The sequence below is a fragment of the Haemaphysalis longicornis genome, unplaced genomic scaffold (assembly GCF_048455015.1).
Source record: "Haemaphysalis longicornis isolate Haplotype H1 unplaced genomic scaffold, Haemaphysalis longicornis Haplotype H1 scaffold_2, whole genome shotgun sequence".
NCBI classification, from domain to species: Eukaryota; Metazoa; Arthropoda; class Arachnida; order Ixodida; family Ixodidae; genus Haemaphysalis; species Haemaphysalis longicornis.
In genome coordinates, this window is record NW_027526295.1 from 252,039,796 (window position 1) to 252,055,083 (window position 15,288).

The following is a 15,288-nucleotide window of genomic DNA, read 5'->3' on the forward strand; positions in this document are numbered from 1 at the left end:
CTATCCTTAGGGGTGTTCGTTTTCAGGTAAAATCAGATTTTACCAGATTTTTACACTTTGAACACATTTCAGGAAAATCAGGTTAAACCAGATTTCTCCCTGAATGGACCTTTTCAAAGTAGTGACCTGCACAATCGTACGCTGACGGTCCACTGTACTCAACCAGTACTTGCTTGAAGCAAGCCCCACAAACACAGCTGTCGAAGTCATGGAGTACTGGCATGACTCTGCTGCTCGCTACCCCAGGTTGGCAAATACTGACATTGTTGCGCCTAGTTAACGGAAGCTGTGATGTCGAGAGAACTCTCTCCCGGGTGAGATACGTTCAACCATCGGACAGGTCTCAAATGAAGACTGACATGTGGCGCATGCAGATGAAAGTGTATGTAAACAAAGATGTGTAAAAAATTGATGACCAGCTTTTTGTGAATAAAATGTTTCATTTATTTAAAGTTATCAATGATCTTTACTGTCATCAATACTGATTCATTTCCAATCAAATGCCAAATTTCGGAGAGTATTCACTACAAAACCCTGATGTCTTGATTACCAGCTTGAAGTAATCACAAATTTTAACGCGTTAGAGCTAACAAGCTCGTAATGCCTTCTGATCAAGTGATTGTATTAATGAGTACATCTGCATGTTATACACAAAACAAAAACCTGAATTTCAAAATAGTTTCTCAAAAAAAAAAAAAAACGATTTGTCCCCTATTGTTAGTTTGAAAAATAGCACCTGATTTTTACCCCCAATTTCAAAAATAAATAAAACCCGAAAACGAACAACCCTACCTATCCTCCACAAAAAATTATTTCCCATGTATAACAAAGCTCGAGCTTACCATATGTATGACTTTTGCACTTTGCGCTCCTTTTTATTTTTTTTATTTTTTTTTCGCTTGAGTTGCTTCTTTATGATGCACCGAAATGTCTCCTAGTACCCACAGGTCAGATCCTTGTTTCATCCCCATTTTTGCGCTATTTACAAGTTCCAGGCACCAAAACCTAATCTCCAGTATCTCCCAAATGGCCACATACTTTATTTCCCAGAAATGCAGGAACACTTCGTAATTTTACATAGAACACTTTGTTACAAGCACCTTTAAAGCTATGCATGTTTTCTTTGTGCAGTTGTTTGTGGCTTTTGTTTTTGCTCTTTGGTATTTGCTTGTTTCCTTATTGCAAGAAATTGTTGATAACTCTCTGTGTACTGTAACAAAGTTTGGTTTTGTACAATGTGACTCATACAACAGCTCATTTCTATATAATTTATGGGGCTATTGTTAGAGAAACAGAGGTCTGCTATGATTCAATTGTGTTTTTTCCTTTTTGCAAGTGATAGTATTTGGGTATCTTTATGTTTTGCTTTCAGTTCTGTCGGGACACTGTACAATGCATTGGTGTTGCTGCTGAGTAATCACTTGCCGAGTCTCGCCAAGCTCCCACTGCAGCTTTCAGCTCAGCAACGAAGCCAAAAAGTATTGGTGAAATAAATAAATTCTGATTGACTGATTGATTTACTGATTCATTTTAGTCCAACTGCTTGGGTGATTTGAAAATGTGCAGACTGTTCAGTTGTGATGCACATGGTTGTGATGCACATGCAAGTGAAAAGGGAGTAAGCAAAAAAGGAGACATCAAATGGCTGCCTCACCTCCACACACTTCTTCAACCCACTACTGGCAGCATAGTGCAAGGCAGTGTTACCATCCTGCAAAGCAAGAAGAAGATAGGAATATCGAGGCCATCAGCAATGCACTGCACAGCACACCGCTGATTTAAAACTTCGAGGGAAGCTAATGGAACCTGCACAAACTACACTGTGCGACTTCAGCCCAAGTTAGGACCAAGTTAGGCCCATTAGCAAGCCCAATAAATTGATTGATTGATTATGTGGTTTAACGCGCCAACACTACTCTCAGGCAATGAGGCACGCAGCAGTGAAGGGCTCCGGATTACTTTTGACCTCCTGGAAAACAAGCACAATAAACAAACAACACTTCACCCTATTCATTCTGCAGACTCAGAGTTTTCATGAGCATTACCTGCCCCCCAAAATCTCTCAAAGATATGCTGATGGCTGCATCACAGTATTTGGCGAAGCAAAATTTTGAGCTATATTGAACTGATTCCCAGGCTATCTACATGGATTCACAGGTCCGGCCAACTAAAAGCCACGAGGACGGGTACAAGCCCAACTTTGCACTTCACTTTACATTCTTATTCTTATTCTTGTTTTTTTTTCTTGGCAGTGCTGTTTCAGGCTTTTATGTTCACTGTATGTGGTCACTGGCCAAAAGGCATCACAGCAAATACCTGCTGAGTCAGCCCTGTGTAAAATGAACTTTGAAATATGCTTTTTCATTTGCATTGTTATAGAAACAGAAAAACAAATTTTTTAAACCCAAAACTTTTGGCAATATGAACAGTTGGTTAAGGTCTGCACAAATTCATCAAATGGAAGCCAAACGTAGTTTGAATCATTTTTTTAATAATTCAGTAACAAAGTTGCAAAGTCAGGCTGACCCCATTTGGAATCTATAGCTTCTATCTGCACAATATAGCATTCTTAAGATGAATTTTCATTTGGTTTCAAATATTAAGATATTGTGGTCAGTGTTTACAAAGGTGAATTCTTTATCCAGCCATACTGGTTTGCGACCTTTGCCGCAAACTAAATTATTAACTTCTCTTTGAATATATATTCCCCAATTCAATTTTTTTCCACAACATTGAGGGTTATACAGAAACCCACCCGGTCAGGATGAAAAATTACAATAAAAAGGACCAACATCAACCGAATAAAGCTACTAAAACTAACATCTAAATTAAACAAAAGGCATTACAGCTTCATTATGAAAGCCGTGTTCACAAGGCTTCCTTAGTGAAGTTTAAACATCTTTTGTTTATTTCAGAGTTTAAAGTTTCAGAACGTTTATTTGGTCAGTGTCAGTCCCTTCTGCCATAATTTTTTCCACAGTATTATGTTAAATTTCTTTGAGCCCAAAAAATACCGTGTACCAGCCAATAGACTCAAAAATGAAGCAATTAGGCATCTGTGCAGTATTAGACGAGTTTGCTCAAGTCTTCTGAAGTCACAGCTGCTGTTTGCAATCAACACAACATTTTGGTTGCAGTAGCTGAGACCAGGGCAATGCTCTCGGTGGGCTTTGAAACAGTGACCTTGACACTGTGCAGTGGCTGAGAAGCCCTGAAATGACACAAACATCTCTGTGGAGCACCGAAAAAAACAAAAAAAAAAAACTAGAAGCCATAAATGAAATCCAATTAGTGGCATCCAACAAACATGTATGCATGACTGTACTAAACCCAAACAACAGACCTAGAGCTTCACTTCTTGTCTGCTGGTAACAGCTCTGCTTGAATGCAATCTTGAACGCTAACCTTTAGTGAGAAAAAAAAAAAAACCCAAAAATACCATGCTGGAAAATTTAGGGTTACCCGTAGTCATATGACTAGTCTGACTACAGGCTTTGTAGGACCTGTATGGCCATTGTTCTGGGAATGGAGCAATTGCTAGCACATGACCATTGTCAGAAGCATGTGACAAAACAGGCGGTGTTGCTGGGCATTACGCCAAGTTTTAGAAAATTGATGAGAATAGAAAATATTTTTTCCTTAAGGTTCTTAAAAAACAACTAGCTGCCATGAAAGTGCACACAGAACTTTCCTGCCCGAAGAAGATGAAAGTATTAATAATAATTAACAATGATGTTGTAAAGTTTCAGAGAAGGATGCACCTTATTGGTTCCTGTGGTTTCACATAAAATCTAGATATCCTCGTAAGCTAAATGTAAAGAAAATCTAAGAATTTGTTTTGGATATAGTGAAGTAAATAAAGGGCATTCATTCATAATGGTTGCATTTGCTAATTTATTTATTTTGAAGTAACCATCAACAGCACAAGGCCTCCCTTGGGTGGTGCACTAGAAGTACAGGGTGGCACACAGAAGAAACAAACAATGAAGTAAGGATACTGGTTGTGAAGTGCAGCAAACCCCAAAGTACAGTGTAGTGCCCAAGCTGTGTTTTTTTTTTACTTACTTCCTTTATAAACAGTGAAAACAAGCTTCTTCGAACTTGTAGAACGTTTTAAGGAGTGTGGATTGTGGTAGTCTGAAAATTTCATTAGTGCACAAAATCTTTTTACATTTCAAAGACTCTTTCGCAACCGCGAAAAAAGGGCCGATTTTCGACATCTTCAATCACATTTTTTTTCTTGAGTAATTTTTATTGCATTTGGCATTGTGATATACCAAATTGTACATTTTTAATCAAGCTTTCGAACAAAAATAACTCCAGTGTGATAGGTAGGAAACTGTTTGTTATTTTAGCTGTTAACAAAGGAAAAAACACACCAAACCGAAGTAAACAAAACATACACATGCAGCTGAACAAAGCTGCAAAATTAAATTCAAAGTTCTGGAATATACAAAACGTTACACATGATGCCAGCTCACATTCTGGAAAGTTTCATTTCTGTACGTTATAAACTCTATTTTTCATGGCCCTTCAAGCTAGGGGTGGTGACTGCTGTGCCACTCAGAAAAGCAGTTGCGGGAGGACGTGAAGCATAGGGGCACTTCGCATGTGCTGCACTTGTTATATGTTTTCTGTTCTACTTTCTTCTTTCGATAGCACAGCTTGCAGTTCTTCGACTTCTCCATTTTCTGGGATTGGTGGCGAATTGGCTCTAGACTTGGATATGGGGCACGGTCTTGCTCGATGTCATTATAATCCAAGATCTGCTGAATGAGCTGCTCTCTAAAAGCAAGCTGGTCGAATCGGGCATTTTGGGCTAGCTCTGGGACTCCTGGGTTTTCTTTTCGATGGCCTTGGTAGAGGATGAAACTGTTAACACACGCTATGTCCACGCAATGAAAAAACAGGGTTTTCCACCAGCGCACGCATTTCCTCAAGACATTGTAGGTTCCAATTATTTGGTCCGATTTATCTACACCCAGCATGCCAGCATTGTAGTCTTGGACAAGCAGAGGCCTCTTGATGGTAATCAAAGTCCATCTGTCACCTGTCTTCTGCCTTCGCGTGGCTGGGACAAACTTGTTGGCTGTATGAATGGTACTCATCAGGTTCACGGCGCGCCGGTCTTTCCATTGCATATATAAAATGTTGCCATCGCGAAGCCACCGAACGTCTCCGCGCTGAGCTCTTCGTTCCCACCCAACATCCTTCAGCTCAGTTGGAAAACATCGGCGATCTTTCCGGGTGGTACCACAGGCAAGGGTTTTGCGCTCGAGCAGATGGTCAAAAAGTTTCCCAGAGGTGTAGAAGTTGTCCATGTAAATTCTGTACCCCTGGTCTAGATACTCTGAGCACAAGCTGCTGACCACATCAAAAGCTAGGCCATGTGGTCCTGGTCTTTCACGCTTGCCTGTGTATACAGAGAACTGGAGGGTATACCCTGTTTCGGAGTCGGCTAGTACCCAAAGTTTATACCCCCACTTAGTCACTTTGTTCCGGATATACTGCCTCATTCCTGATCTGCCTTTTGATTTCACCATACGTTCGTCCACCGAGAGGTCCCGCTTTGGTTGAAAAAAATTTGCTGACGTCTGATTGATGTGCTTCAGAAGCCAGGACACCTTCCAGATCTTGCCAACAGTGGCTTCACTTGCAAAGTCGTCCGGGTCCGATACGTGTAAAAAGGCTAGTAGAGCTACAAACCGGTTTCGGGGCATAATCTTTGATGGGAGAAGGCCACTGTATATACTCCCCGTGCTCCAGTATAAGTGCAGTCGTGGTACTTCAACAATTCCCATGTAGATGATGATCGCAATGAAACGCATCATCTCCAGCGGAGTTACTTCTTCCCATGAGCCGTCACGACGAGCATAGGTCGGCTTGTCAAGAATGTTCATCCAGGCGTACTTGTTTGTGTTGTCACACAACATTCTGATCACTTCGGCCGTAAAAAACATCATAAAAAAATCCAGCGCTCTTGCGAACTTCCGGGTGCCACTCCGCCGTGTAGCGTCGATATGGACACCGGGCTGTCGCTTGGGCTCAAACTTCACACGTCGTGGCGCATTGGGCAAAATATCTCCACCGTATGTTGCCGAGACACTAAGGAAACAGAATAAACAACTGTCGTCAGTTATAAAGACCGCACACTGTATTTATACAATGGGAGCGCTAAAACGAAACTTACGTGCGCACAGTGGCTGATGTCCCCGGCTGCTGCGATGAAATGTCACTGTCTGAACTGAAGTCCAACGATTCGACATCATCACTAGACTCCTCGCTGCTGCTCTCGTCAAAAGAATCGGACTTAGAAGCGGCCGAAGTGCTTGGTTTCGCTTTTTGGTTTCGAGTAGCGCGCGGAGGAGCCGCAGCCATGATTGCCCAACAACGCCGTCACCCCGACTCAAACTTGTATTTTTCTCCGCGCCTCCATGCGGTGAAAACAACAAAACGAAATCGAAACCAAAACTTTAGTTCTTTTCAAACACATCAGAGGGCGCCACTTGTCCGTAGTCTCTGAAACAAATTTTTGGCGGCCGGTTCAAAACGTCGATACCATCGCATCGATGCCCTATGGCGCGGTTGCGAAAAAGTTAAGGAGTGTGGATTGTGGTAGTCTGAAAATTTCATTAGTGCACAAAATCTTTTTACATTTCAAAGAAAGCGTGAAGAATGTGCTTCATATTTAGTCACTACAAGTTCAAGTGGGTTCACTGCTTCACTTGAAAAATTTGTACAGCATGAACAAACGGGACGGAGGAGTAGAAAACACCTAGGACACAGAAAGGCATAGACGTGGCAGTGTACTGCTTCACTTGTATGATGCCACAACCATTACTGCTTCCTGCTCTTTCCTCATCTTTTCAAGTCTTGTTTTCAGCAAGCTAAAAGGCTGCAAGTTCACAAAAGTTGTTGCGACAGCTGCATCATCTGTGATCCTACTGTCTTCTTCGAAACACAGGAGGAGAAAGAGCAGGAATAAACTTTACAGAATGACCAGACCCCCGCTTTCCTAGCCCAAATAAATGGTTTCCTCATTCTCGGAAACCGCGGCAAGATGTTGCATCACCACCACCCTCGCTAGAACCACACTGCACCACTGTTAAATGATTCCACACCTTTAAAAACGGCCGTGTGTACGAGATTTCGGCGCACGTTAAAGATCCCCAGATGGTCAAAATTAATTCGGAACCCTCCACTACGGCGCGCCTCATCGCCTGCGTTGCACTGGCGCGTTAAACCTTACAATCAATCAATCGATTCCACTCCTTTGCTTCCTTCCCTTCGTGACAAGCTAGTCTGACATAGCAAAGTGACTATGATGAAGAGTACAAAGCATGGGTGCAGCCATGGGATGAAATAAGAAAGAGAAGGAAGAAAATCATTGGATGCCAACTACCTTCACAGTAATAGGGCTCACTGACATAAAATAGAGTCAAGATTTTCTTATAGTGGTCTGAAACTCCTCTCTTCGACACAGGGGCCCTCAGTTCCCCTTTGGAAACTCACATGGTCCTGTGCATCCAGGTCGACCAGCTCCCCTTCGTAGCCACGCCACTGGATGAGCAGCAGGAGGCAGGCCGCCCGGCGCTCCGACTGGCCACCACCCCGGCTGGCACAGTGCAACGCCGTCTCCCCACGCCCCGACAGAATCGTCGGGTCCCCCTGCATCTCCCGCAGAAGGATCCTGCCGCAGAACACACCCAGCACCCTTTGAGAACCTTTTGTTTGTTTCGCCTTCTTCAACTGCTGGCAGACATTTTTGAGATTTTTTTTACTTTTGGGGGGAAAAAGTGCATCCAGAACTGATGTCTCTCCCATGCCCCCTCCTTGCTAATTTTCCGACATCAGCTACGATGACAGATTTTCAAGTCCACGGGGCAAAATTTTGTGAATTGCTAGCGTGCTTTACCTGTAGGATCTGTGCATGAACCATAAAAAAAGGTCAATATTTTGCCACGAAATAAAAAACAATAGAATTTTTAGACATGAAATAGCTCGAAAACACATTGAAAACCCGTGCAACATTACTACAGTAGCGCACTAAGCATGCACGGTGTTTTTTGCTGGTTTTTTTTTTTTTTCCTTCTTCTGATCCCTGCCAATGAACTAAGGTACGGGTTAAAACTACACGATGCTGCTTCAAATAAGAGATCAGCAAACTCACCACAGCACCCAGCATTCACTCTGCACTGGCAACTCCTACGTCTTTGCACGCAACACACCATCACAACACACCTTCTGTGCAACGTATCAAGCTGCAATGTTTCCCCACCTGTCACACATTGGCACCCACTTGTACCTTTTGTGGGCAGGCTACAACACCTAACCTGAATCATTTAATCTGGCACTGTACGACATTCGACGAGGGCAGAGCCGGCCTGCTTGATAAGTGGCCACTGCCATTTGACGCTCACGCGCACTTACAGCTACTCCGGAGTAATGCATCCTTACTCGGAGCAATAGGCCAATACGCACTAGAGAGTGGTCTCTACAAAACAGTATAGAGCGGGCCTGAACATGTGTTTTTTAGGCGGCACACAAGAACGAAGACGCCCTCGAAAGGACCTATGATCCCACAATGAACTTTAGTGGTATCCCACTTCATCCCCTCCCCACTTACCTCCTTCCCCCCAAAGGGCTTCGTGCCTCCTTTAAATAAAGCACATTCATTCATTCATTCATTCCCCACCTGTCTGTCCTATATACCTGCCGTGGTTGCATAGTGACTATGCCAGTGTGACACAAGAGTGCGCACTGAATTCAGTTCCCAGCCACGGCCAATGTAGTACAGAGCGAGAGAAAATACAAAGACGCCCGTGTTGCATACAAAAACGCCATGGTGCACGTTTAAGCTCCTCAGGTGGCCTAATTAACCTGATGCTGTCCACTATGGCACATGTCACTGCCCAGCTGTGAATTGAAAGTGCTAGAACTGGCTCTAGCTTCGAAGAGCAGCTGAACACTGAAGTGATTGTGCTGTTAACGCCCAGTCGATTCCATTTTTCCACACGAAATGAAAATAAGTGCCGCATGAAACAAACAAGTTATGTCTGGCCACATGAGCATTCACTTGCACTGTAAAATGTGATATTTAGGTAGTGAGCTGTGGGAGGCTCTGTCTGTGTGTGTTGGTGACAGAGAGAGAGAGACAGAGAGAGAAAAGGTGGGCAAGCTTACGGAATAAAAAATAATTCGCACAGTTCTTTTCCCGCAAGCAAAAAAAAAAAGAACCTTACAAATTTATGGTCAGCAAAATGAAAATTAAGGCAAGAAATCACGAAATTACAATGCCACACACCCAAATACAGGAGCAATAAAATTGGACATAGTTTGATGCTCCAGAATTCAGATGGAGGCAACAAGTGAAAACGACCACGTGCTGAGATTTTGATGCACGTCAAAGATATACAAGTGGTCAAAATTAATCCGAGAACTTTATTACAGTGCGCTTTGTAGGCCAGGTTTAGCTTCAGCAACTTTAGCCATAATTTGAACTTTGTTTTTGATGCTCCAGATAATTTCTGCACTGCAAAAAAAAAAGTAAGTAAAGAGCTGCTGCTCTCCAATTATGCGTTTCGATAAATGTTTTTCTGAAGGTAGATTTCCTTTTTTTTTTTCCTTTATTCAGAAAGCATTTTGGTTGATAGTAGGGTTTAACGCGCCGACGCAACGCAGGCGATGAGGCGCGCTGTAGTGGAGGGCTCCGGATTAATTTTGACCGTCTGGGCATCTTTAACATGCGCCGAAATCTTGTACACACAGGCGTTTTTGCTTTTCACCTCCATCAGAAAAGCAGCCGCTGCGGCCGGGAATCGAACCCACGACATCGTGCTCAGCAGCGCAACGCCCTAGCCACTGAGCCACCGCGGCGGGTAGAAAGCATTTTGGGGTGCAAATCCGCACGTTTTGGTCAGGCAACTGCTGTAGTGAATGGGGAATAGAAGCAGGTGAGCGCCAGGCACTGCAAGATGAGAAGGCTTCTTTAGCAGCAGCATTTTCCGAAACAAAGGAAGGAACAGCGCACATTCTTACAAAGGACGGACAGAGTTACACACCACAAGTGCTGAAGATAATGCATGAAGATAATTACAGTGCGATTTCGTTAAGCCATACTTGATGTGAATCCAAAAAAAAATAGCGATGGACGAAACTGTAGTACAGCACAACCAGCTGCAACAAAACTGAGTTAGACAAGACTGCTTTTAATTAAGCTGTTGCTTTGGAGTGTACATCCTAATGAGGTTTTCTGGTATTGCGACATAGAGTTGTCAACCAAAAACTCAATCTTGTGCAATGCTTATTGCGTGTGGACGTGGCAGCAGCTGCAGTGAATCGACAGCTTGAGCACAGGTGCAATCATTGTTGAGCTTCACTACGTGCAAGCTGTCAACTAACGAAAAAAATTATTAAAAAAAATACTGCTCTTGGTGCAAGAACGTGTTGTTTACGCAGCGCCTGCCGTCAAAGGCAAACGTCCGCACTGTAGCAGTGCAGCACGACATCCAAAGACTAGTACTAATTCTTAGCAACTTTGGGTCACAGCTAACTGTTAATCCTACACTTGGCCAGGTGAGTAAAACTCAAGTGACCTAAATAAATATACCGAGAGGGATTTTTTTTTACAAGTACAACAACGCTATAAACATGTCACTGCTTTAATTGGTTGTCAAGCAATTAAAATGTACCATTTTACTGGCAAGAAAAAAACACCGAAAATTAGGAAACTGTAAATGCAGGCTGGCAGATGCGCGACATGTCGCTGTATTCATTCAGCAATTTGTCACCGCATTTTCCAGCATGCGTGCACTTGCAAACTCGTTTTCCGGGTCTACCTGCTTAAAAGACAACTTAAATCACACACACAAAAAAAGAAGCGAAGCTCAGAAACGAAATTCGGTGCCGCTTAAAAACAGGTGGCTCTCCAGAAAGGTTATGAAGTTCACAACATATGAAGCATGCGTCAAGCAATTACGGCCAGGCGCACTGCCATATAAATAACACTCAGAGCTCGTTCCTGAAAACACTACATTAGCTACGCGACAATAGCAGGCAGTTGCTAGGGCTTAAAACGCCTTTGTTGTGCGCGCATCCTTGCACCCAAGAAATCGCAAATAACGATTGGCGAGCAGGGAGAAACTGAAGCGAAAACAGTCCGTGACGTTCATAAAAAAACATTACATAACAGCTGACGAAAGTTTAGTAAACGAAGCGCACGGCACGATTTTTTCATTTTTGTCGGTCTTTTGTTTATTCTCGAAGCTGACCGAACAAAGGCGGCACACATTACGTGACCGCCCGAAATATCGCTTCATTTTGCTTTTCCCCTGGGAGACCTCAGTGATAGTACGGAACCGTTATCTCAACCGTTATCAGTCGTCTAGTTGAACAAAATAAGTCGCACTGAGACGCCAGTCCAGACACAGCGGAAGCGATAAACAACAATAACAAAGACGCGGTTACTCACCTCAGTAACGGTTTCATTGCATGTTTGGCAGCAAGGTGGACGGGAGTGCACTGGTTAACAGATTCCCCGTAGAAACAGTTTGGATCGAGCGACTTGCGCAGTTCGGAGCAGCTCTCGAATATCTGAAGCGCCGAGTGCTCGTCGCCGTTTTCCAGGTGCCTGCGAAACTTGCTCGACGAGCTGCCCATGGCGAAGTCAGCTGATCGTCACCCGTGCACGCTCGAAAAATCCCTCCACTGCGACGGCACGACGGTCCATTCTCGGCGCCAGCCTAAGCTAGTCGAGTTTATGTTGCTCCATTTCGAATCATCTCGACGACAATGAGAGGAGACAAACAAACCACGGCGACACCAAATTCGGTACTCATTCACTCAGCAGCGGCGAGGAACAGAGCTTGCTAACTGAACAACACGGCGCGTTCTCCGGTAGCGCTGCACAGATTTCCTAGCGTCATGTGCGCGATTGCACAACCACCTGCAATTTTCTCGCCTAAGTTTCCTTCGCGTAATGCGCTCACAGGAGCTCGAATCGCACGATGAACACACAAGCACATGACTAGCACGACGCTTCTGCAATTCCGGCCATAACAACGCGTTGTTCGCAACTGGTCGCAGCAGCCGCTAAATCTGGCGGCGAAATAAAACCGAAACTGAAACCGAGGGCGCCTTCGCGCAATGAAAGTTCGGCCGTTGCTGAAGTTTCCGGTTCACAGGGCGCAAATTTTGAGCCCTACATGCTTTTTTGTTCCAACACGCTATTCTTCGTGGGTTGTGCTGATGGACTGGCTGCAGGAGATCAGCAACAAATGGTCGAGTCAGCAGCAAAAAAAAAAAAAACACGGTAGCCCGTGACTGACCAATAATGAAAAGCAGATGTTCGTTTTCCCATTAAATGCCCAAAAAGACCCTAAATTATTGTCAAATCAGCAAACAGGTCAAAAACGTTATGTAGCCATATCTAGCAACCGAACAGGCAACCACCTTCCTTGTTTTTTTTTTTGTTTTTTTTGCGATTGCAGCAATTTTCTGGTGGCAATCTTGCTGCATGGAAACTTTTGTGGAAGTCCAGGGTGTTTCGCACACCAAGGCTACACCTTTCCTACAGGTCTGTAACGCAGACCTAACTACAGGCATTTTTTGTTTGTTTGCTTTTTGAAGTTTCTGGATGATCGCACAAATCACCGTTTAGACTTTCCTGCACGTTTCTGGCGGACTAAAAAACCCTAGAGGGCACAGTGAAACTCCATAGAGGATTCAGTTGGTACTCTCACGAACCTGTTTTTTGCAAAGTATTACTTATCATGGATTGAAATTTGCAGTAATTATGTAAAGGGACAAAAAAAGTAATCATGTAAAGGGACAAAGAAATTAGCAAAACACAAGATATGATGCACTTGTGCTAAACTTGTGCTTGCTTTCTTAAACAATCTCCGTTAGAACACTTGTGAATACGCATTGTAAAATTTGACATACGAGAGCTTTCAATGTAGACTTGCAGGCATGACAATACCAGCACATGCAGCTTGTGTATCTTGTGTGAAAGCTTTAGGCACCCTACATGCTTACAATGTGACTATCGGATCCTTTGATGGGTGCATTGCCCCAAGGTGAAAATACCAGTGTTTTCAAATAGCACCAAACAAAAAAAATAAGCAGACAACACAAGTCATAGGAAACGATGTTGAGTCCATCCATTCTTTTTTTATTTCTGCCAGGAAGGGAGGTTGGAATGGCAGGGGCCAGTGTCCCAACAGTCGTTCAACCACCCCATATACACAAGTATCCTGGGAGACAAAAAAAACTTGTCTTGTAAACAACCAATGCAGCCTTTCTTTTTATCCTCTCTTCAATACAAACTCTGTACAAATAAAAATAGAACTAGTAGCCCAAAGGGCTCGAGGACCAGGGAGGGGGGTTGAAGGAGTGCTGGGAAGCGTTAGACAACTAAGAAAAAACGAACAGCACAGGAAAGCCCATTCACTGTGCAGTAAGACGACAGCCATGCAGCTCTTTCTCATCACAATCAACGAAGCATTAGAAGGGAAACATGCAATTAAAACACTTTTGATAACCTAATTACAACTTTACCTTAAGAAGCCCACCAGCACTGTTTGTCGTCCCCTTGTAACCGGAGGTCAGCCAATCCCAATTATGCCGCCCACAATTGCTCGCTTTAAGGCACTTGCCAAATTGATTATTCATCCTTAGATAACATTTTGTCAGCGAGTTTTTTGCCAAAACATTGCGAGAGAACAGGGAAGCACCGAGAAAAAAGCGTGGAAGAAAAAGCAGCCGTCTAGGGACAGACAGACAGAGAGAGAGGGAGGAACCGGGCAAGAGAGGGTGAAATAATAAAAGGTCTAACGGGCCTTCCCAAAGGGGTGGGGAATGTTGCAAGCAACGAACGCACCAGGTGGCTCAACCTGTCGTGCACACTCGTAGTTCAGTGTGCACATCTTTCAAGCTGCCCAGGCAGTTACGCGCTCAGGGAGCGGACACACACACTGCACTGCTGCTGTTTGCCACCTGTCTCAATCATTTTCCTCTTTGGCCAAGGAGAATCGCGCGCGTGCACACGCTTCCGCCAGGAAACTTAAGAGGAACCGCTCGTAGCCGCCGCACGGCCAGAGAGGTGCGGGGCCGTGACATTGCCTATCGTCAATCCCCGCTCAGAAAGGAACTTTCCAATACACCAGAGTTCGTGGGGGCCCCGCCCTGTGACACCAGTGGACAGTAAAAGCAGAAAAAGAAACGGGGATGGCGGTGGGGGCGAGGAGAGGAAACTCAACCCGGTTTTTACGCACAAAGCAAGGACCTCAGACGGAAACCGGATGTACACAACACACCTGCGCTTCTTGAGAAGGTGAATCTCACAGACAGGCAACACACCCACAAAAAGAGGAAAGGTTCAGAGCTTGGCAGGTGACTGGTGGAACAGGTACGAAAAAGGAGAAGTGGGGGGGGGCGAAAAAAAAAAAAAAGAAAAAGAAAGGAAACGAAGTCGGCGCTCCTCTTCTGAACGCGTTGTGTGTTGTGTGTGGGCTGTCCCTCCTTCGTCCCCGCGGGAGCCGCCTCCTCCTCCTCTTCCTGCTGCTGGTGGTGGGGGAGGGAAGAGTCCGTCGTGTGTCGTGTGTGTCTGTGTGTGTGTCCCGGAGCAGCCTCCACGCACAACAGCCGCCGCATGCACTGCACTTGCGTCGCACTTTCAGCCACGAATCGAGACAGAGAGAAGGGGAAGGGCCGCTCTCGAATGCACGCCTCCGGCTGGGGAGGCTGCCGCTCACGATGGCGTACCCACGGCGGGCCCTCATCTGCAAGAGACCAGCAGGGCAGAGGGAGGGTGTCAGGGGACCCGCTCCTCCAGAGAACACTCGCAACAGGCACGAATAACGGAACGCTACACACATTACCCCGCATGGGTACAACTGAAGAGCAACTATAAAAGCTGACCCTGCGCCTCACCCCCGCAGGCGGCTGTTCCTCCGCATGCCACAGTGTGCTACTGCGAATATTTTCAACATGATACCAGTTGTTTCCGATTTTCTTGACTTACCGTACCCGAATACCCGAATTTTGCAGAAAAGCAGGACGTAAAATCATTTGGAAGAGAAGTGCACGAGAAACGCACCCACAATGTGGATATTTATTTTCGATGACTGTCCGCCACAGGAACGAAGTACGGCCACCAAAGTCACTCGTCTGAGCTGTCAGGGTCATTAGACGATGAATTCATGCGCATCCAGCCGTTTCTGGCCGACAGACGTTTGCCAAAAGAAGGGCTAATTCCCTCCACTTCATGCACAAGAAACACACCGACAA

At 44.7% G+C, this 15,288-nt stretch overlaps 2 protein-coding genes across 2 annotated transcripts in view; both read right to left on the reverse strand.

Annotated features, from left to right (window-relative positions):
* Positions 1 to 12,105, reverse strand: part of LOC144170380 (ankyrin repeat and IBR domain-containing protein 1-like) — a 59,645-nt gene extending 47,540 nt beyond the window's left edge. The window contains exons 1-3 of the mRNA XM_077700150.1: positions 11,471 to 12,105; positions 7,513 to 7,690; positions 1,655 to 1,711 (exon numbers count right to left, since the gene is read on the reverse strand). Of these exons, the coding sequence (XP_077556276.1) occupies positions 1,655 to 1,711; positions 7,513 to 7,690; positions 11,471 to 11,658 (423 nt within the window). The 5' untranslated portion in view covers positions 11,659 to 12,105. The remainder of the gene's footprint in view (positions 1 to 1,654; positions 1,712 to 7,512; positions 7,691 to 11,470) is intronic.
* A 1,045-nt stretch (positions 12,106 to 13,150) lies between these two features.
* The window catches only part of Fs(2)ket (Importin subunit beta Fs(2)Ket), a 41,001-nt gene continuing 38,863 nt past the window's right edge, over positions 13,151 to 15,288 (reverse strand). The window contains exon 18 of the mRNA XM_077700152.1: positions 13,151 to 14,780. Within this exon, the coding sequence (XP_077556278.1) occupies position 14,780 (1 nt within the window). The 3' untranslated portion in view covers positions 13,151 to 14,779. The remainder of the gene's footprint in view (positions 14,781 to 15,288) is intronic.